The following is a 19,801-nucleotide window of genomic DNA, read 5'->3' as shown; positions in this document are numbered from 1 at the left end:
GAGTGACAGAAAGTTCTGGAATCTGAGAGGAGCCACAAATTTCCTTCCACCCAGCGTTCCCCCAAGTCTCCCGATAAAAATGATACCTCACTTGAGTGGGTAGGCCTAGCGCCCGCGACAGGAAACGCCCCAAAGCGCAACGTGGACACCACCAAAATTTTGGAAGAAAACAGAGGTGTTTTTTGCGAAGTGACTACCTGCAGATTTTGGCCTCTAGCTCAGCCGGCACCTAGGGAAACCTACCAAACCTGTACATTTCTGAAAACTAGAGACCTAGGGGAATCCAAGGAGGGGTGACTGGCGGGGCTCGGACCAGGTTCGGACCAGGTTCTGTTACCCAGAATCCTTAGCAAAGCTCAAAAATTGGCTAAAAAAACACATGTTCCTCACATTTCTGTGGCAGAAAGTTCTGGAATCTGAGAGGAGCCACAAATTTCCTTCCACCCAGCGTTCCCCCACGTCTCCCGATAAAAATGATACCTCACTTGTGTGGGTAGGCCTAGCGCCCGCGACAGGAAACGCCCCAAAGCGCAACGTGGACACATCACAGAAAACAGACCTGTTTTTAGCAAAGTGCCTACCTGTAGATTTTGGCCTCTAGCTCAGCCGCCACCTAGGGAAACCTACCAAACCTGTGCATTTCTGAAAACTAGAGACCTAGGGGAATCCACGATGGGGTGATTTGTGTGGCTCGGACCAGGTTCTGTTACCCAGAATCCTTTGCAAAGCTCAAAAATTGGCTAAAAAAACACATGTTCCTCACATTTCTGTGGCAGAAAGTTCTGGAATCTGAGAGGAGCCACAAATTTCCTTCCACCCAGCGTTCCCCCACGTCTCCCGATAAAAATGATACCTCACTTGTGTGGGTAGGCCTAGCGCCCGCGACAGGAAACGCCCGAAAGCGCAACGTGGACACATCACAGAAAACAGACCTGTTTTTAGCAAAGTGCCTACCTGTAGATTTTGGCCTCTAGCTCAGCCGCCACCTAGGGAAACCTACCAAACCTGTGCATTTCTGAAAACTAGAGACCTAGGGGAATCCAAGGAGGGGTGACTGGCGGGGCTCGGACCAGGTTCTGTTACCCAGAATCCTTTGCAAACCTCATATTTTGGCTAAAAAAACGCATTTTCCTCACATTTGAGTGACAGAAAGTTCTGGAATCTGAGAGGAGCCACAAATTTCCTTCCACCCAGCGTTCCCCCAAGTCTCCCGATAAAAATGATACCTCACTTGAGTGGGTAGGCCTAGCGCCCGCGACAGGAAACGCCCCAAAGCGCAACGTGGACACCACCAAAATTTTGGAAGAAAACAGAGGTGTTTTTTGCGAAGTGACTACCTGCAGATTTTGGCCTCTAGCTCAGCCGGCACCTAGGGAAACCTACCAAACCTGTACATTTCTGAAAACTAGAGACCTAGGGGAATCCAAGGAGGGGTGACTGGCGGGGCTCGGACCAGGTTCTGTTACCCAGAATCCTTAGCAAAGCTCAAAAATTGGCTAAAAAAACACATGTTCCTCACATTTCTGTGGCAGAAAGTTCTGGAATCTGAGAGGAGCCACAAATTTCCTTCCACCCAGCGTTCCCCCACGTCTCCCGATAAAAATGATACCTCACTTGTGTGGGTAGGCCTAGCGCCCGCGACAGGAAACGCCCCAAAGCGCAACGTGGACACATCACAGAAAACAGACCTGTTTTTAGCAAAGTGCCTACCTGTAGATTTTGGCCTCTAGCTCAGCCGCCACCTAGGGAAACCTACCAAACCTGTGCATTTCTGAAAACTAGAGACCTAGGGGAATCCAAGGAGGGGTGACTGGCGGGGCTCGGACCAGGTTCTGTTACCCAGAATCCTTTGCAAAGCTCAAAAATTGGCTAAAAAAACACATGTTCCTCACATTTCTGTGGCAGAAAGTTCTGGAATCTGGGAGGAGCCACAAATTTCCTTCCACCCAGCGTTCCCCCAAGTCTCCCGATAAAAATGATACCTCACTTGCGTGGGTAGGCCTAGCGCCCGCGACAGGAAACGCCCCAAAGCGCAACGTGGACACCACCAAAATTTTGGAAGAAAACAGACCTGTTTTTAGCGAAGTGCCTACCTGTAGATTTTGGCCTGTAGCTCAGCCGCCACCTAGGGAAACCTACCAAACCTGTGCATTTCTGAAAACTAGAGACCTAGGGGAATCCAAGGAGGGGTGACTGGCGGGGCTCGGACCAGGTTCTGTTACCCAGAATCCTTTGCAAAGCTCAAAAATTGGCTAAAAAAACACATGTTCCTCACATTTCTGTGGCAGAAAGTTCTGGAATCTGAGAGGAGCCACAAATTTCCTTCCACCCAGCGTTCCCCCACGTCTCCCGATAAAAATGATACCTCACTTGTGTGGGTAGGCCTAGCGCCCGCGACAGGAAACGCCCCAAAGCGCAACGTGGACACATCACAGAAAACAGACCTGTTTTTAGCAAAGTGCCTACCTGTAGATTTTGGCCTGTAGCTCAGCCGCCACCTAGGGAAACCTACCAAACCTGTGCATTTCTGAAAACTAGAGACCTAGGGGAATCCAAGGAGGGGTGACTGGCGGGGCTCGGACCAGGTTCTGTTACCCAGAATCCTTTGCAAAGCTCAAAAATTGGCTAAAAAAACACATGTTCCTCACATTTCTGTGGCAGAAAGTTCTGGAATCTGGGAGGAGCCACAAATTTCCTTCCACCCAGCGTTCCCCCAAGTCTCCCGATAAAAATGATACCTCACTTGCGTGGGTAGGCCTAGCACCCGCGACAGGAAACGCCCCAAAGCGCAACGTGGACACATCACAGAAAACAGACCTGTTTTTAGCAAAGTGCCTACCTGTAGATTTTGGCCTGTAGCTCAGCCGCCACCTAGGGAAACCTACCAAACCTGTGCATTTCTGAAAACTAGAGACCTAGGGGAATCCAAGGAGGGGTGACTGGCGGGGCTCGGACCAGGTTCTGTTACCCAGAATCCTTTGCAAAGCTCAAAAATTGGCTAAAAAAACACATGTTCCTCACATTTCTGTGGCAGAAAGTTCTGGAATCTGAGAGGAGCCACAAATTTCCTTCCACCCAGCGTTCCCCGACGTCTCCCGATAAAAATGATACCTCACTTGTGTGGGTAGGCCTAGCGCCCGCGACAGGAAACGCCCCAAAGCGCAACGTGGACACATCACAGAAAACAGACCTGTTTTTAGCAAAGTGCCTACCTGTAGATTTTGGCCTGTAGCTCAGCCGCCACCTAGGGAAACCTACCAAACCTGTGCATTTCTGAAAACTAGAGACCTAGGGGAATCCAAGGAGGGGTGACTGGCGGGGCTCGGACCAGGTTCTGTTACCCAGAATCCTTTGCAAAGCTCAAAAATTGGCTAAAAAAACACATGTTCCTCACATTTCTGTGGCAGAAAGTTCTGGAATCTGGGAGGAGCCACAAATTTCCTTCCACCCAGCGTTCCCACAAGTCTCCCGATAAAAATGATACCTCACTTGCGTGGGTAGGCCTAGCGCCCGCGACAGGAAACGCCCCAAAGCGCAACGTGGACACCACCAAAATTTTGGAAGAAAACAGACCTGTTTTTAGCGAAGTGCCTACCTGTAGATTTTGGCCTGTAGCTCAGCCGCCACCTAGGGAAACCTACCAAACCTGTGCATTTCTGAAAACTAGAGACCTAGGGGAATCCAAGGAGGGGTGACTGGCGGGGCTCGGACCAGGTTCTGTTACCCAGAATCCTTTGCAAAGCTCAAAAATTGGCTAAAAAAACACATGTTCCTCACATTTCTGTGGCAGAAAGTTCTGGAATCTGAGAGGAGCCACAAATTTGATTCCACCCAGCGTTCCCCCACGTCTCCCGATAAAAATGATACCTCACTTGTGTGGGTAGGCCTAGCGCCCGCGACAGGAAACGCCCCAAAGCGCAACGTGGACACATCACATTTTTTCATTGAAAACAGTGCCTACCTGTAGTTTTTGGCCTGTAGCTCAGCCAGCACCTAGGGAAACCTACCAAACCTGTGCATTTCTGAAAACTAGAGACCTAGGGGAATCCAAGATGGGGTGACTTGAGGGGCTCTGACCAGGTTCTGTTACCCAGAATCCTTTCCAAACCTCAAATATTGGCTAAAACAACGCATTTTTCACACATTTCGGTGACAAAGTTCTGGAATCTGAGTGGAGCCACAAATTTCCTTCCACCCAGCGTTCCCCCAAGTCTCCCGATAAAAATGATACCTCAGTTGTGTGGGTGGGCCAGGTGCCTCCAACAGAATAAGGCCCAAAACTTGTAGAGATACAGGGGATAGTACTGCGAGTTTATAAGGACATATTCTTTTATACATCTTTAGACTGACTCTGCTTTGGGGACCCACATACGTGAGGTGTCATTTTATTTGGGAGACTGAGGGGAACACTGGGGAGTAGGAATTTTGTGCTGGAGTGGTGATCGTACGAAGAAAAGTCAGGAAAATGTTTTTTTTAAGCACATTTTGAGGTTTACAGAGGAGTCTGGGTAAGAAAATGTTGGGGGATCCACGCAAGCCACTCCTCCCTAGACTCCTTGGGGTGTCATTTTTTAAAACTAGTCTGGGTTTGGTAGGTTTCCCTAGATGAAGGCCGCACACAGGACCAAAAACATAGGTGCCCTCTCCCCCCCCAAACACAGGTAGTTTTGTAATATATCGTTTTGATGTGCCCACATACGTCCGTGATGTGCCAAACACTAAAATTTTGAAAAGAAACACACTTAGGTTATGTGAAAAAGACCCCTCACCCACCAACCAAGTTGGTGGCATGCTTCATCATCGGGGTCCCACCTGAGGCACCTAGCGTGTCATAGGTGTGCTGCGACGCCTGATTACAGCGGAGCAGGTTTGGTCATTTTTAACACACATACTGGTTGGATTTGGCACGAGGGTGAGTGATGGTTCAGTGGATCAAATTTTACTAACAAGAGCTTTCACAAAAATGAAAAGCACTGTTAGTAACTGAAAGGCAAAAAACTGAACCAATGACTCACAGCTCGTGAGCTGTAAAGCCGCGACAAGGCACCAACCGCTTTACAGTCCATTCACACAACTTTCATACATGACACACACAAGGCCATTCACACCGCCAGCCACGGGCCCAGCACATTACAACACTCACATCGACAGACAGCGCCACTCAAGGGCCCATCACTTACATACGCCCACATGCCTGATACAACAATCACACCAGCTGATGGGAGTGTGTGGACTGGTGTTTGGCTTGCAGTGTGTTGCAGTAGCCAACATCAAGTCAATATGTACAGTCTCAGCCAAGCCCCACTCCACACACAATGGCATCATATTTTTTTTTTTTTTAACAGAGGAACCCCTAACTAAGTAGAAAGAATTACAAAACAACAAACACAAAAGCTCTAACTAACAACATGACAGAAATGCTAACCATGAAACTAAACACATGAAAATACAAAACAGACATGAGTTTACACTCATGGTTGTTCCCAGAAATTCTTCTGGGTGTGGTAATTCTTAAAACAAGCACCGACACACAGCCCAGGCTTTGAAGGACAATCTGGGCAGTACATTCGAGACTCCCTCCGGATACCTCTTCGAAAACACACTCTACATTTCTTAGCTGGAAAGTCTTTTTTGGGTGTGGGAGGAATGTGCTCAGCAAAGTGGCGATCTTTCAATCTAGCCACATCCTCCACCACTGCTTCTCTAGGAACTCTGGCCTGTTCCACCACAATAAGGCTCTCTATCACTGACTCCTGAAATTTCACAAATGTCATCTTTGAGTCTGGAGACCTATCCCTAAACACAATAAAAGCATTGAAGGTTGCTAAGTGGAAGAGGTGAAGTGCTAACTTCTTATACCAAACATAAGACTTACGAATAGCAGTATAAGGTTCCAACCTCTGGTCAACTCTATCTACACCTCCCATGTGCTTATTATAATCTAAAATGCACACAGGTTTGCGCACTTCAGCAACCTGGCCCCAAACAGTCACAGGGGAAGTACTCTCATCATGGATGGTACTTAGCATGTAGACATCCCTCTTGTCTGAAAATTTCAAAGCTAGCAGCTCCTCGTTCCGCAAGGCACAGCACTGTCCCCTCTCAAGTTTTTTACAGACAAGCTCCCTTGGATAGCCTTTCCGGTTAGAACGGATTGTGCCACAAGCAACTGTGTCCACTCTAAACAATTCCTTGAACAACTGCACACCAGTGTAGAAGTTATCTACATACAAATGGTGACCTTTGTTGAACAGTCGTCTACCAAGATCCCACACTATTTTCTCAGTAACTCCAAAAGTGGGAGGACAACCAGGGGGGTCAATATTGGAATCCCTACCAGTGTACACACGGAAACTATACACATATCCTGTCCTACTTTCAGACAGCATATACAATTTAATTCCATATCGTGCCCTTTTGCTAGGAATGTACTGCCTAAAAACCAAACGACCCTTGAAGAGGACCAAAGACTCGTCCACACTTATCTCTTTGCCTGGAACATAGACCTCCGAAAACCGATCTACAAAATGATCAAGGACAGGCCTAATCTTAAAAAGACGGTCAGAATCTGGGTGATCTCGTGGCAAGGCTAATGCATTGTCAACAAAATGCAGCATCCTAAGAAGAAGCAAATACCGATTACGACTCATGGTAGCTGGAAATATAGCTGTTGCCATCAAGGGACTAGTAGACCAATAAGAAGCCAGTGACGGCTTCCTTATCAACCCCATCAAAAAAGTCAAACCCAAAAACTTTTTTAGCTCCTCCAAATTTGTGGGAATCCACTGGGCAGCTCTAGAGTGTGGCCTAAGTCTAGCAGCGTTGTCCCTCAAATGCTGCTCCGCATACAAATTAGTCTGCTCAACAATCTCTTCCAAAAACACATCATCCATGAATAACTCAAAGAAATTGATAGGCATAAAGTTCTCTGTATTGGCGTTACACCCCGGGAGACCAGTAAAGGCAGGCAACTCTGGCTGCTCCATGTTTGGGGCAACCCAGACATCAGGTCTTCTAACGGGAAACCTTTCAGCCCCAGGTTGCTGCACTATTGGCACATCAATGTCCTCCTCTAAAACAGAACCTTCATCTGCACTGAGTGTGGCTTCATCATCAGAAGATTCCCCTCCAACAGAAACATCACTGCCAGAATCTCTGACTTCCTCCTCTGCCTCAGATGCAGAGTCCGTCTCATAGTCATGATCAGACTGTGACTCAAAAAGCATACCAACCACCTGCTGAGCGGTCATCCTGCGGCTAGCCATGATCTCTCCTGCTAAAATTAACTGGACAAATTCACCACCAACAACCAGCACTGTGTAAGACAAGTAACAAAGTGTAGCTTTGTTAGTAAGAGTTACAAACTCAAAAACTATACCGCTCACTTGCCTGAAAAAGCTTGATTCACCAGCAACTACACAGCAATCACCAATGATATCCCACTAAAAAGAAAGAAAGAAAGGCAAATTAGAAATAAGACACAACAAATATCATTGTGCACAAACCTAAGGACAATTTCACACACAATCCTGCATTTAGTACACCCCCTACAAACATGTCATTCATGCATGGCAACAATACTCCTTTGGAGTAAATTGTTTTTACTTACCTAAAACATGCAACTGTGCAAACTGCAGGTCAACCACCGCCAAAACCGCAAGGAGCCACAGCAAATAAAGCAAAAGCTTTGAACTAGAACAAAAAGGAGGAAATTTTTTTTTATCACAAATGCAAAGACTTCTTCAGTTGACAAACACCCCACCATCAAACATTTTAGAAATTGGTGCCTAAGTGGATTCTGTCATAGGGGCAGATGGGCCTACTAAAAAAATAGGCCTGTCTGCCCCAAGGAAGCCAGAAAATACCTTTAGTACTGTGTCCCCATGGAGAGCGACCCTTGCCAAAGGGGACAGCCCTCAAACAAAAAAAAACAAAAAAAACACACACAACACTATCCCTGGTGCCTAAGTGGCTTCTGCCCCCTTGGGGGCAGGTGGGCCTAAGAAAATAGGCCCATCTGCCCCCAGGGGGTGTAGAAATGGCCAACAGGTCAATGCCCCCCTTGGGGGGGCGCCCCGTGACCAAGGGGACGCCCCCCCACAAAAATAAACACATAAAAAAAAATCCCTGGCGTTCTAGTGGTTTCTGCCCCCCTTGGGGGCAGATCAGCCTAAAAATAATAGGCTGATCTGTCTCCAAGGGGTGCAGAAATGGCCTGGGTACATGTGCCCCCAAAGTGGGGGGCGACCCTTGCCCAAGCCCCCCCCCATCCACTAACACACACACACACACACACACTATCCCTGGTGTCTACGTGGCTTCTGCCCCCCTTGGGGGCAGGTGGGTCTAGAAAAATAGGCCCATCTGCCCCCAGGGGGGGCAGAAATGGCCAACAGGTCAATGCCCCCCTTGGGGGGGGCGCCCCGTGCCCGAGGGGACGCCCCCCCACAAAAATAAACACATAAAAAAAAATCCCTGGCGTTCTAGTGGTTTCTGCCCCCCTTGGGGGCAGATCAGCCTAAAAATAATAGGCTGATCTGTCTCCAAGGGGTGCAGAAATGGCCTGGGTACATGTGCCCCCAAAGTGGGGGGCGACCCTTGCCCAAACCCCCCCCCCCCCATCCACTAACACACACACACACACACACACACACACACACACACACTATCCCTGGTGTCTACGTGGCTTCTGCCCCCCTTGGGGGCAGGTGGGTCTAGAAAAATAGGCCCATCTGCCCCCAGGGGGGGCAGAAATGGCCAACAGGTCAATGCCCCCCTTGGGGGGGCGCCCCGTGCCCAAGGGGACACCCCCCCACAAAAATAAACACATAAAAAAAAATCCCTGGCGTTCTAGTGGTTTCTGCCCCCCTTGGGGGCAGATCAGCCTAAAAATAATAGGCTGATCTGTCTCCAAGGGGTGCAGAAATGGCCTGGGTACATGTGCCCCCAAAGTGGGGGGCGACCCTTGCCCAAGCCCCCCCCCATCCACTAACACACACACACACACACACACACTATCCCTGGTGTCTACGTGGCTTCTGCCCCCCTTGGGGGCAGGTGGGTCTAGAAAAATAGGCCCATCTGCCCCCAGGGGGGGCAGAAATGGTCAACAGGTCAATGCCCCCCTTGGGGGGGCGCCCCGTGCCCGAGGGGACGCCCCCCCACAAAAATAAACACATTAAAAAAAATCCCTGGCGTTCTAGTGGTTTCTGCCCCCCTTGGGGGCAGATCAGCCTAAAAATAATAGGCTGATCTGTCTCCAAGGGGTGCAGAAATGGCCTGGGTACATGTGCCCCCAAAGTGGGGGGCGACCCTTGCCCAAGCCCCCCCCCATCCACTAACACACACACACACACACACTATCCCTGGTGTCTACGTGGCTTCTGCCCCCCTTGGGGGCAGGTGGGTCTAGAAAAATAGGCCCATCTGCCCCCAGGGGGGGCAGAAATGGCCAACAGGTCAATGCCCCCCTTGGGGGGGCGCCCCGTGCCCAAGGGGACGCCCCCCCACAAAAATAAACACATAAAAAAAAAACCCTGGCGTTCTAGTAGTTTCTGCCCCCCTTGGGGGCAGATCAGCCTAAAAATAATAGGCTGATCTGTCTCCAAGGGGTGCAGAAATGGCCTGGGTACATGTGCCCCCAAAGTGGGGGGCGACCCTTGCCCAAGCCCCCCCCCCCCATCCACTAACACACACACACACACACACACTATCCCTGGTGTCTACGTGGCTTCTGCCCCCCTTGGGGGCAGGTGGGTCTAGAAAAATAGGCCCATCTGCCCCCAGGGGGGGCAGAAATGGCCAACAGGTCAATGCCCCCCTTGGGGGGGCGCCCCGTGCCCAAGGGGACGCCCCCCCACAAAAAAAAACACATTAAAAAAAATCCCTGGCGTTCTAGTGGTTTCTGCCCCCCTTGGGGGCAGATCAGCCTAAAAATAATAGGCTGATCTGTCTCCAAGGGGTGCAGAAATGGCCTGGGTACATGTGCCCCCAAAGTGGGGGGCGACCCTTGCCCAAGCCCCCCCCCATCCACTAACACACACACACACACACACACACACACTATCCCTGGTGTCTACGTGGCTTCTGCCCCCCTTGGGGGCAGGTGGGTCTAGAAAAATAGGCCCATCTGCCCCCAGGGGGGGCAGAAATGGCCAACAGGTCAATGCCCCCCTTGGGGGGGCGCCCCGTGCCCATGGGGACGCCCCCCCACAAAAATAAACACATAAAAAAACATCCCTGGCGTTCTAGTGGTTTCTGCCCCCCTTGGGGCAGATCAACCTAAAAATAATAGGCTGATCTGCCCTCAAGGGGGGCAGAAATGGCCCTAAAAGACATGCCCCCCAAAGGGGAGCGACCCTTGCCCAAGGGGGCGCCCCCCCATCCACTACACACACAATCCCTGGTGCCTAAGTGGCTTCTGCCCCCCTTGGGGGCAGATGGACCTAAAAAAAATAGGCCGATCTGCCCCCAAGGGGGGCAGAAATGGCCAACAGTTCTCTGCCCCCTTGGGGGGGGCGCCCCTTGCCCAAGGGGGCACCCCCTCCCAACATACCTGCACAGAAAATATAATTCCCTGGTGATCCAGTGGTTTCTGCCCCCCTTGGGGGCAGATCCGCCTAAAAAGTAGGCCAATCTGCCCCCAAGGGGGGCAGAAATGGCCGTAACAAATTGCCCCCACAAGGGGAGCGACCCTTGCCCAAGGGGCCGCTCCCCGCAAACAAGAAACAGTAAAGAACAAAAAAATAAATAAATCCCTGGTGTCTAGTGGGCATTCCCGCTGCCCGATCGCAATGCGATCGGGCAGCAGGAATGCTCAAAGAGACACCGGGGGAAAGGAAAAGCCTTTCCTTTCCCCCGGTGCCTCTTTAGCCCAAACCCCCCACCCACCGGGAAGAGGAACTCACCTCTTTCCTCGTCGCCGCACAGGAAGCAAATGGCTTCCTGTGCGGCGAAATCCCCATAATGAAGTCAGCGCGCGATCGCGCGCTGACGTCATTATGGGGGGTGGGGGGGTCGGGGGTGGAAGGGGAAGGGCTTCCCCTTCCATCCCTGACTTTGGGGGGGTGGGGGGAAGCACACAGAGGGAGCGAGAGCGCTCCCTCTGGGCTGTGTGCCGAGGACGTAGTGGTTACGTCCTCGGCACAGCAGCACTGTGCCGCGGGACGTAACCACTACGTCCGCGGCACAGAAGGGGTTAATTTATTTTCTATTTATTTTTTATTTATTTTTTATATAGATTTTTTTTTATAAGACCCAACAACTGTTCGTGTCCTATTCCAGTCCTCATAAGGAATGTGCTCTTTCCAAAGCGGGTGCAGCATGTTTGTTAGTAAAATGCATACAAACTTGTTATGCTAAAGCTAAAAGAACTGTCCCTGCCCCTCCTAGACCTCACTCCACCTACTCATAAGAAAGGGTCTTCCATGGCTCTCTTGGAGAACAAGACATTAGCTGACATCCGTAAAGGAGCTATGTGGTCCATCCCACATACCGTTGCTAAACATTACTGTGTGTATGTTCTAGCCAGACAAAAGCTAGAATTGGCCAGGCTGTCCTACGTATACACATGTATCTCTGAGTTGTTAATAACAAAAAAAAGTAAGAAAAGTAATGATATGGTCGATGGCATGTGTAGCTGTAGATGCACATGCTTTACATAAGTCTGCCATCTAGTGTTGAGCTCTGAGTTTTGCAAGTTGTTTTTGTTCGAAGAATCTTTTCGAGTCAGAAGATCGAGTGACTCCTCCTTTCGGTGATAATGCACATGGGCATTGAGTCCTTTGTTAGATTGTTTTCTCTCTGCTGTCTGGTTTGGGCGTGTTTTCCTCTCTGTTATTTCTCGGCTCATAATTTTCTGAACTCTTCTTTTCTGTCTTTCTGTCAACAACTGTATTGTACTTTGATCACGTTTTTCACAATCTGTATTGTACGTTGATCACGTTTTTCACAATCTAGCTCACTTGAGCCGAATTTCTGTGTCGGGTTGGTTTACCGCCCTTTAGGGTACCAAAGCCCTTCTTGAGCCTGCTCCTCCTCGTGGTGTTAGAATATGCAGGGCTGATGGAAAGTACTCAATTTTGGTTTTGCCCTCAATGCCATTCCAAATTCCCACACAACGACCAGCACCTGGTGTGTAACATGTGCTTGTCTTCGGAACATAAAGAGGAGAACTGCGATGCCTGTCTGTCTTTTTGATCCAAAAAGACCATCCGGAACCGGAGAGTGCATTGGTTGAAAATGGTGGCGAAGACACCAGACAACATTCCAGATATTTTTGGAGAAGAAGCACAGAAGGAGATCAAACATGAAGTGTCCTTATCCATCAGATATTTGGAGTCTGATGTTGAATCTGACATTGAAAGTCAGCCAATCACAAGTCGTGTGTACATCAGCCCGCCCTCCCAAACAGACACTCAAAAAAAACATACAAACAGGTCGTTGGTCCACCAGTGCCTTCCGGCCATGGTCTGATCCAAAAGTTACATTCGGATGCCCCGCCTTCCAACTCGGCACCAAAATTTACCAAGACCAACTGTCTTCAGCATCGACCTTTGGTTCGACAGCATCCCTCACAGGCTCTGGGTTGAACCAATTCTTGAAATCATGGACGCTCATCAGAGTCCGCTCCACATACAAAAGAGAACAGAGAAATAATTGCTTCGCCCCCTGTCCCAGTCAAGAGGAGTCTTTCTTTTCAAGAGACACTGGACTTTAATGTGGGACTGCACTACTGTTCATGTTCGACTTGAACATATAGTCACTATTAGTCAAAAAGAAGTGCAGCAGATGACAGATGATCCTATATTGGAAACTATGGATGCTAAACAGCGCCACCTCCATATCCAGGAAGGTACAGGGTGTATTATTTCTTCTTCCCTTGACACATTCAAGAGGAAATTAGCCTTACAAGAGGCTTTGGACACTTCTCCAACTTCTTATAAGGCCTGTAAGGACAAGGCTACAACTACTTTGCCTAAGCCTTTCCCACCACCTTGTCTTCCTGCTGCTTCTTCACCTCCTTCCCGTTCTGGTTCTCCTGCCTCTCCTACTGCAGGAGACCTCAGGGCTCACCCTTATTAATAGGGGAAGATTTAGGTGGAACACATCATGACCTAGACCCATGAGATTCATATGACCCTGATCCCATGATAAATACAGACCCAGATTTGTACCCTGCAAGACCCTACCGACCAGAGGACTACTAGTTATCAGCAAGTCATAGCAAGGTCAGCTGCCTTTCATAATGTTCAGCTCCATAGGGATCCACTAGAACAGGATTTTTTGTTTGACACCTTAATTACTACACATAAGGATATTCAGTTCCTTCCTATGCTCCCTGATATGATTTGTCACGTAGATAACATCTTCAGGGAGCCAGTCCCTCTCAACAATTATAAATCTGCTCTTTTGGATACACTATATATCAGGTCCCACCAGATTCAATAGTGGCCACTTCCACAAGAAAGTGAGCCAATAGCCAGGCCACAGTGGACTCTCCTCCACCAGACAATAAGAGCAAAAGGCTGTATGTGGCACGCAAAAGAGTTTCTGCACAAGCAGCTAACCATTGGCGCATAGCCAGTTCACAGACCTTGTTATCAAGGTATGATTGGGCTCACTTGGACGAAAAGGAGGAGGCCCTCAAATATCTCCTGGATGAGTACCACAAATGAGGTCAGCAGATTGTTAGAGAAGGACAAACAATCTCCAGTAGTTCTATCCGCTGTGTCCTAGATGCCAAAGACACAGCTGCACGTGGTAGAAACTCTAGCATACTGTTGAGAAGACGTGCCTGGTTTAAATGTTATGGCTTCAAGCTAGAGGTGTACTACAAGCGGTGCTCAACATACCTTTGACAAGGAGCACCTTTTTGGCCCTCAAGTGGACACTACCCTTGAGAAGCTGAGAAAAGATACTGACACCGCAAAGGATGGATCTCAGATCATTAAACCACTGCATTCTCTCAGAACACTTTCACATGGTTACTCTTCAAGATGTTATTCCCTTCTTGAACATTGTGACTTTATTACAACCCTAGGCTTAAAAGACGCCTACTTCCATATCCCCATTCACCCTGCTCATCAGAAATATCTAAGGTATTGTGTAGATGTAGTAGCATGTCAGCAAGCCAGTATAGGACAAGTGATGCTAAGCACACTTTTTCAAACAACTGCTACTCCTGCAGGCTAGCCACTGCTTTCATGGAGAGACTGCTTTACAGTCTATGCATAGCATGTGTATCTACAGCCACACATGCCATTTATTGGAAAATGTTACTAATCCAGTAAGCATCTGTTCGTGGCATGTAGTGTTGTAGATTGACATGCTGCCCTCCCTCCTCCCGAGATGCCTGTGGCCTTTCAAAATACTTTATAATTGTATATATATGTACATATGTAGATAGACTTGCATGGACATTTTTCTCTATACTTTCTCTGTGCTATACTTTTTTTCCCTCCCATCTGCTTGTGGGAAAACAATCTAACAAAGGACTCGCTGCCCATGCCCAGTATCGCAGCGAAGGAGGAGTTACTCGAGCCCATCACTCGAAAATGGTTATTTGAAAGAAAAACAACGTGCAACACTCCGGGCCCAACACTAGACGGCAGGATTATGCAAAGCATGTGAATCTCCTGCACTTCATGCTGCAAACTGATGCTTACTGGGTAAGTAACATTTTCCTTTTGTTAAATGTATGATATGATGGTCGTAATTGGCCACTTTCAAATTTACCAGTTAGGATTCAAACTGTTTATGTTCAGTTATTGCAGAAACATCCGAGGTTGGCATAACTTAGTTTAACATAGGGTAAGTTGAAATATGTCTCTAAATGTTTAAATTTTCTGACTCTGTATTATATGATATGATTACCTTTTATTTATCATTTGTATGTGTTTTCGCTCAGCAGGGAATGAACAGTTTCAGACAGGTCAGGAGGATCTTCGTGAAGTGCTTAAAAAAACACTGGAGTGTTGTTTATCAAGGTAAGGTTGAACAAAGTCAGTTTTAAGTGTTTATTTCCTTCGATGCATGCAAACACTTGAATGGCTACTCTTCCTAAAAGTGCTACAAGGTTAACTCATTGTATAATCCAAATTTTAGTCCTAACGAGGTTTTTTAAACTTAAGTAAATGAAGGCCAGTATTATATGCTTCTCTCGTTAAAACGTTAAAAGCACCTGCCAGCAAGTCACACTTTTTTAAATTCCAGAATCCATTTGAATAAAATGTAGACCTTCACCTTAAATACTGACAGTCCCAATTCACCCTACCCTGCTCTGCCTTAGTAGATACCTCTTGATTTTACCATCTATTCCCACTGAATTTGAAGTCTCAGGTTCTGGAACCTTCTACACTATGAGCTGCTCTAGTCTGTCATTGTATCCACTTAATTTTCTTAGAGAAAAGTATGATAATTCTTATTTCACTTGGTAGGTTCCCCCCTAGTTCAGAAGAGACAAAGTGCATGCGATAATCTAAATAGTTTTCCTATGGAACACATTTCATTGTATGAGCAAACCATGCGCTTTTGCCATGGAAAAGGTAGTGCAGTAGTATTAATCTGAGTGAATTTTTCCCTTTTGTTAGTGCAAAAATGTGTTACTCCGTTACATTGCATCTCAGCGAGTACTTTGTTACAGACGTTATAAAAAAGCAGTCATAACCACCACTGCCATCTAATCAAACGAGGTAAACCTAATCACCCGACCAATCAGAGGCTCTTACAATGTCTTCAAATCACCCACAATAGGAAAGCCATTTCTCTTCATTGATGAATAAGCACCATATCTTTTAGTTTATATCTTCTTCTTGCAATACCCATTCAACCCATCTGGTGGAGGAGACTTGCATCATTTACTGATAGATGGGTTGACGTTGCTGTCTAAGACCTTTTAATGTTAAGGTTCTAGTCTTCATGGGGACGCACTGCACACATCCTAGGCTAACTCAGTAAGAGTGGATTAAGAGATAGTCTTAGTGTTTTGTTCTCACTCTCATAGTGATCTGGCTTGTGGAAAATAAATCTACAATTTGCAAAGCATGTTTTTTTGTGTTTTATTTTTAAATAGTATAGCTTTGCTTACCTCATACCAATATAGCCGACGAAGATACCCTCTGACTGTTTGCTAGCTTGTGGTGGGTCTAGGCCTGTTACTAAGCCTTGTTTGAAAGGCTGGCTGAAGGTCTGCTCTTAAAGTTTTTCATGCAGCACTGCTATGCCCTTTTTATGCTGCAGAAAACACAGGGGGCAATGGCGTAAATAATAAAACCCTCTCAAAGAGAATAATGCAAGCACTCTTTTCCTCTCTCTGTTAAAGCACCAGAAGGTTTAATGTGCAGAATGGAACTGCTCTCTGCAGGACTTTGCTGTAGCTCCTGCTGTTGTGGTGGGTGATCTTGTCACGCCTGGGGCCCAGATTTCTAACCTCTTATGGCTGGTGAGGGGTTGCTCTCACTGGGTGGTGGAAGGCGAGGTATGCACTGCAGTAGCATCACCCACTGGCCTGGAGCTGGGCACCTGCTCAATACATGATGCAGAGATTCTCGGCATGGCCAGAAACTGAAGCCTGGTTCAAGCGCTCATGCAGGTGACTCACTGCCAGGCAAAGCATGTCAGCTGTAGTAACACAGAGTGCAGTTCCTTGCATGGCCGAGGGTGAGAGGGGCAGCATCTACTATGATAGATGTTTAGCTCTCTGTTATTTGAAGGGACAAAAAGTAAGCCCAATTTTTAAAGTCACACACATCAGAGGATTGGGACTACTGCCCCACTCAACCATTTTTCAAGTGTGCCAGTCTCTACAAATAGGTATTGGTGCCACTCAGTGGTGACCACTGTCTTAAATTAATTATTAGCCGAAACTCGGTATTTAATCCTCAGGGCTCTTGTGACAAGAGATGATAAATCCATTATGACTTCCCATGTGTCAGTATTTGCTCCGTATTTCTTCATCTGATGTCTGATTTTACTTTTCTCACATAAAATGAAACACCCTGCACGTTTTCTAAATGCATTTTCACAAAATGTTCTGTTGCATGTTTGAAATCTTCATTGTTGGTATCTCATCATATGCTACATAATCTGTATTTTCAAATTTCTTATAGTGCTCACATAGATTTTCATCAGCGACATAGTGTTTCATTACCCCCAATGAAATGTTTTCTTAAGCGGAAAGCAGAATCACAAACTTTTCGAAGGCCACTGTTTAAAAAAACACCACTCTAAGGGTGGCATCTTGTCCTTTATGCAGTTTTTGGCAAATGTAAAAGTTGCTGGCGCAAGAGTGTTTGTTGAAGTCAATAGCTACTTACCTTTGACTAAATCTCTCACCACCCTTCCATCTTAACCTCAACTGCTGGGCCGGTCCCCCCCCCCCCCCCCCCCACCACCACCAGTGCTGAGCCCTTTTGTGGCTATTTGGGGTAGTTCGCGCTTAGGCCTTCATAACTTTTTGTCCACGTAAGCTATCCATGCCAAATTTGCGTCCTTTTTTTCCAACATCCTTGAGATTCTAAAGGTACCCAGAGTTTGTGGTTTCCCCTGGAGGAGACCAAGAAATTAGCCAAAATAGAGCAGATTTTTTGTTTTTGTGCAAAAAAAATTGGAAAAAAGGGCTGCCGAAGAAGGCTTGTGGTTTTTCCCCTGAGAATGGCATCAACAAAGGGTTTGCGGTGCTAAAATCACCAGCTTTCAGGAAAAGGCAGACTTGAATCAGAAAACCACATTTTTCAATACAATTTTGACATTTTTCTGAGACATACCCCATTTTTACAATTTTTGGTGCTTTCAGCCTCCTTCCAGTTAGTGACAGAAATGGGTGTGAAACCAATGCTGGTTCCCGGAAAGCTAACTATTTTTGAAAAATAAACAAAATTCTGAATTCAGCAAAGGTTCATTTATGTAGATCCTACAAGGTTTTCCTACAGAAAATAACAGCTGAAATAAAAAAATATTGAAATTGAGCTAAAACAGCCGTTTTTCTTTGTTTTGCTCTGTAACTTTTTCCTGTGATGTCAGATTTTTTACAGCAATATACCGTTATGTCTGCTGGACTCTTCTGGTTACGGGGATATATAGGGCTTGTAGGTTCATCAAGAACCCTAGGTACCCAGAGCCAATAAATGAGCTGCACCCTGCAGTTGGTTTTCATTCCATACTGAGTATACAGCAATTCATTTGCTGAAATACGAAGAGTGAAAAATAGGTATCAAGAAAACCTTTGCATTTCCAAAATGGGCTCAAGATAAGGTGTTGAGGAGCAGTGGTTATTTGCACATCTCTGAATTCCGGGGTGCCCACACTAGTATGTGAATTGCAGGGCATTTCTCAAATAGAAGTCTTTTTTTACACACTCTCTTATATTTGGAAGGAAAAAATGTAGAGAAAGACAAGGGGCAATAACACTTGTTTTGCTATTCTATGTTCCCCCAAGTCTCCCAATAAAAATGGTACCTTACTTGTGTGGGTAGGCCTAGCGCCTGCGACAGGAAATGCCCCAAAACACAACGTGGACACATCACATTTTCCCAAAGAAAACAGAGGTGCTTTTTGCAAAGTGCCTACATGTAGATTTTGGCCTCTAGCTCAGCCGGCACCTGGGAAAACCTACCAAACCTGTGCAATGTTTGAAAACTAGAGACCTAGGGGAATCTGAGATGGGGTGACTTGTGGGGCTCTGACCAGGTTCTGTTACCCAGAATCCTTTGCAAACCTCAAAATGTGGCTAAAAAAACACGTTTTCCTCACATTTCGGTGACAGAAAATTCTGGAATCTGAGAGGAGCCACAAATGTCCTTCCACCCAGCGTTCCCCCAAGTCTCCCGATAAAAATGATACCTCACTTGTGTGGGTAGGCCTAGCGCCCGTGACAGTAAATGCCCCAAAACACAACGTGGACACATCCCATGTTTTGACAGAAAACAGAGCTGTTTTTTGCAAAGTGCCTACCTGTAGATTTTGGCCTCTAGCTCAGCCGGCACCTAGGGAAACCTACCAAACCTGTGCATTTTTGAAAACTGAGACCTAGGGGAATCCAAGATGGGGTGACTTGTGGGGCTCTGACCAGGTTCTGTTACCCAGAATCCTTTGCAAACCTCAAAATTTGGCTAAAAAAAAACACATTTTCCTCACATTTCGGTGACAGAAAGTTCTGGAATCTGAGAGGAGCCTCAAATTTCCTTCCAGCAAGCATTCCCCCAAGTGTCCCAATAAAAATGGTACTTCACTTGTGTGGGTAGGCCTAGTGCCTGCAACAGGAATGGATCACACAAGGGTCAATGGTAGTCCTTGCATGAGGGCTACTGTTAACCCTGGAGTGATTCATTCCTGAAGCAGGCACTAGGCGCAGGCACACAAGCGGGGGGTGTTTTTATCCGGACACGTGGGAAACACTGGGTGGCAGGAATTTTGAGGATCCCTGCACATTCCTGTAGTTTCTGTGATAAAAAAAGAAAGGAAAAATAGTGGTTTTAATCAACGTTTCACTTTTGCAGGGAATTCTGGGTAAGGAAACTTTGTTAAATCCAAACACACCACATTTACGTGGGCTGCCTTGGGTGTCTAGTTTTCAGAAATGTCTGTGTTTGGTAGGTTTCCCTATATGCCTGCCGAGCCCAGGACCAAATACTTAGGTGACTGTCTTAAAAAACGAGGCTGTTTTGTGGTAGGTAATTTTAATGGCTCCCTGCAGATCCCTGGACTTCTGCTTATTGGAATGCAAGGCAAATGTGTTTTTTAAGCACATTTTGTGATTTCAAGTGGATTCTGGGTGAAGGAAAACTGGTGAGAGCCACACAAG

General features: G+C 47.1%; 1 protein-coding gene across 7 annotated transcripts in view; it reads left to right on the top strand.

Moving 5' to 3' along the window:
• The window catches only part of LARP4B (La ribonucleoprotein 4B), an 857,205-nt gene that overhangs the window by 209,842 nt on the left and 627,562 nt on the right, over nucleotides 1-19,801 (top strand). For 6 of the 7 annotated variants that reach the window (XM_069211182.1, XM_069211183.1, XM_069211184.1 and 3 more), the window contains one exon: nucleotides 14,909-14,987. In XM_069211182.1, the coding sequence (XP_069067283.1) occupies nucleotides 14,909-14,987 (79 nt within the window). The remainder of the gene's footprint in view (nucleotides 1-14,908; nucleotides 14,988-19,801) is intronic. The other variant, XM_069211181.1, reaches the window with a different exon arrangement.

This window comes from Pleurodeles waltl, chromosome 10, assembly GCF_031143425.1.
Source record: "Pleurodeles waltl isolate 20211129_DDA chromosome 10, aPleWal1.hap1.20221129, whole genome shotgun sequence".
In the NCBI taxonomy this organism is placed as follows: domain Eukaryota; kingdom Metazoa; phylum Chordata; class Amphibia; order Caudata; family Salamandridae; genus Pleurodeles; species Pleurodeles waltl.
The sequence above is the reverse complement of the archived record's forward strand: the minus strand, read 5'-3'. Positions and strand labels throughout refer to the sequence as shown.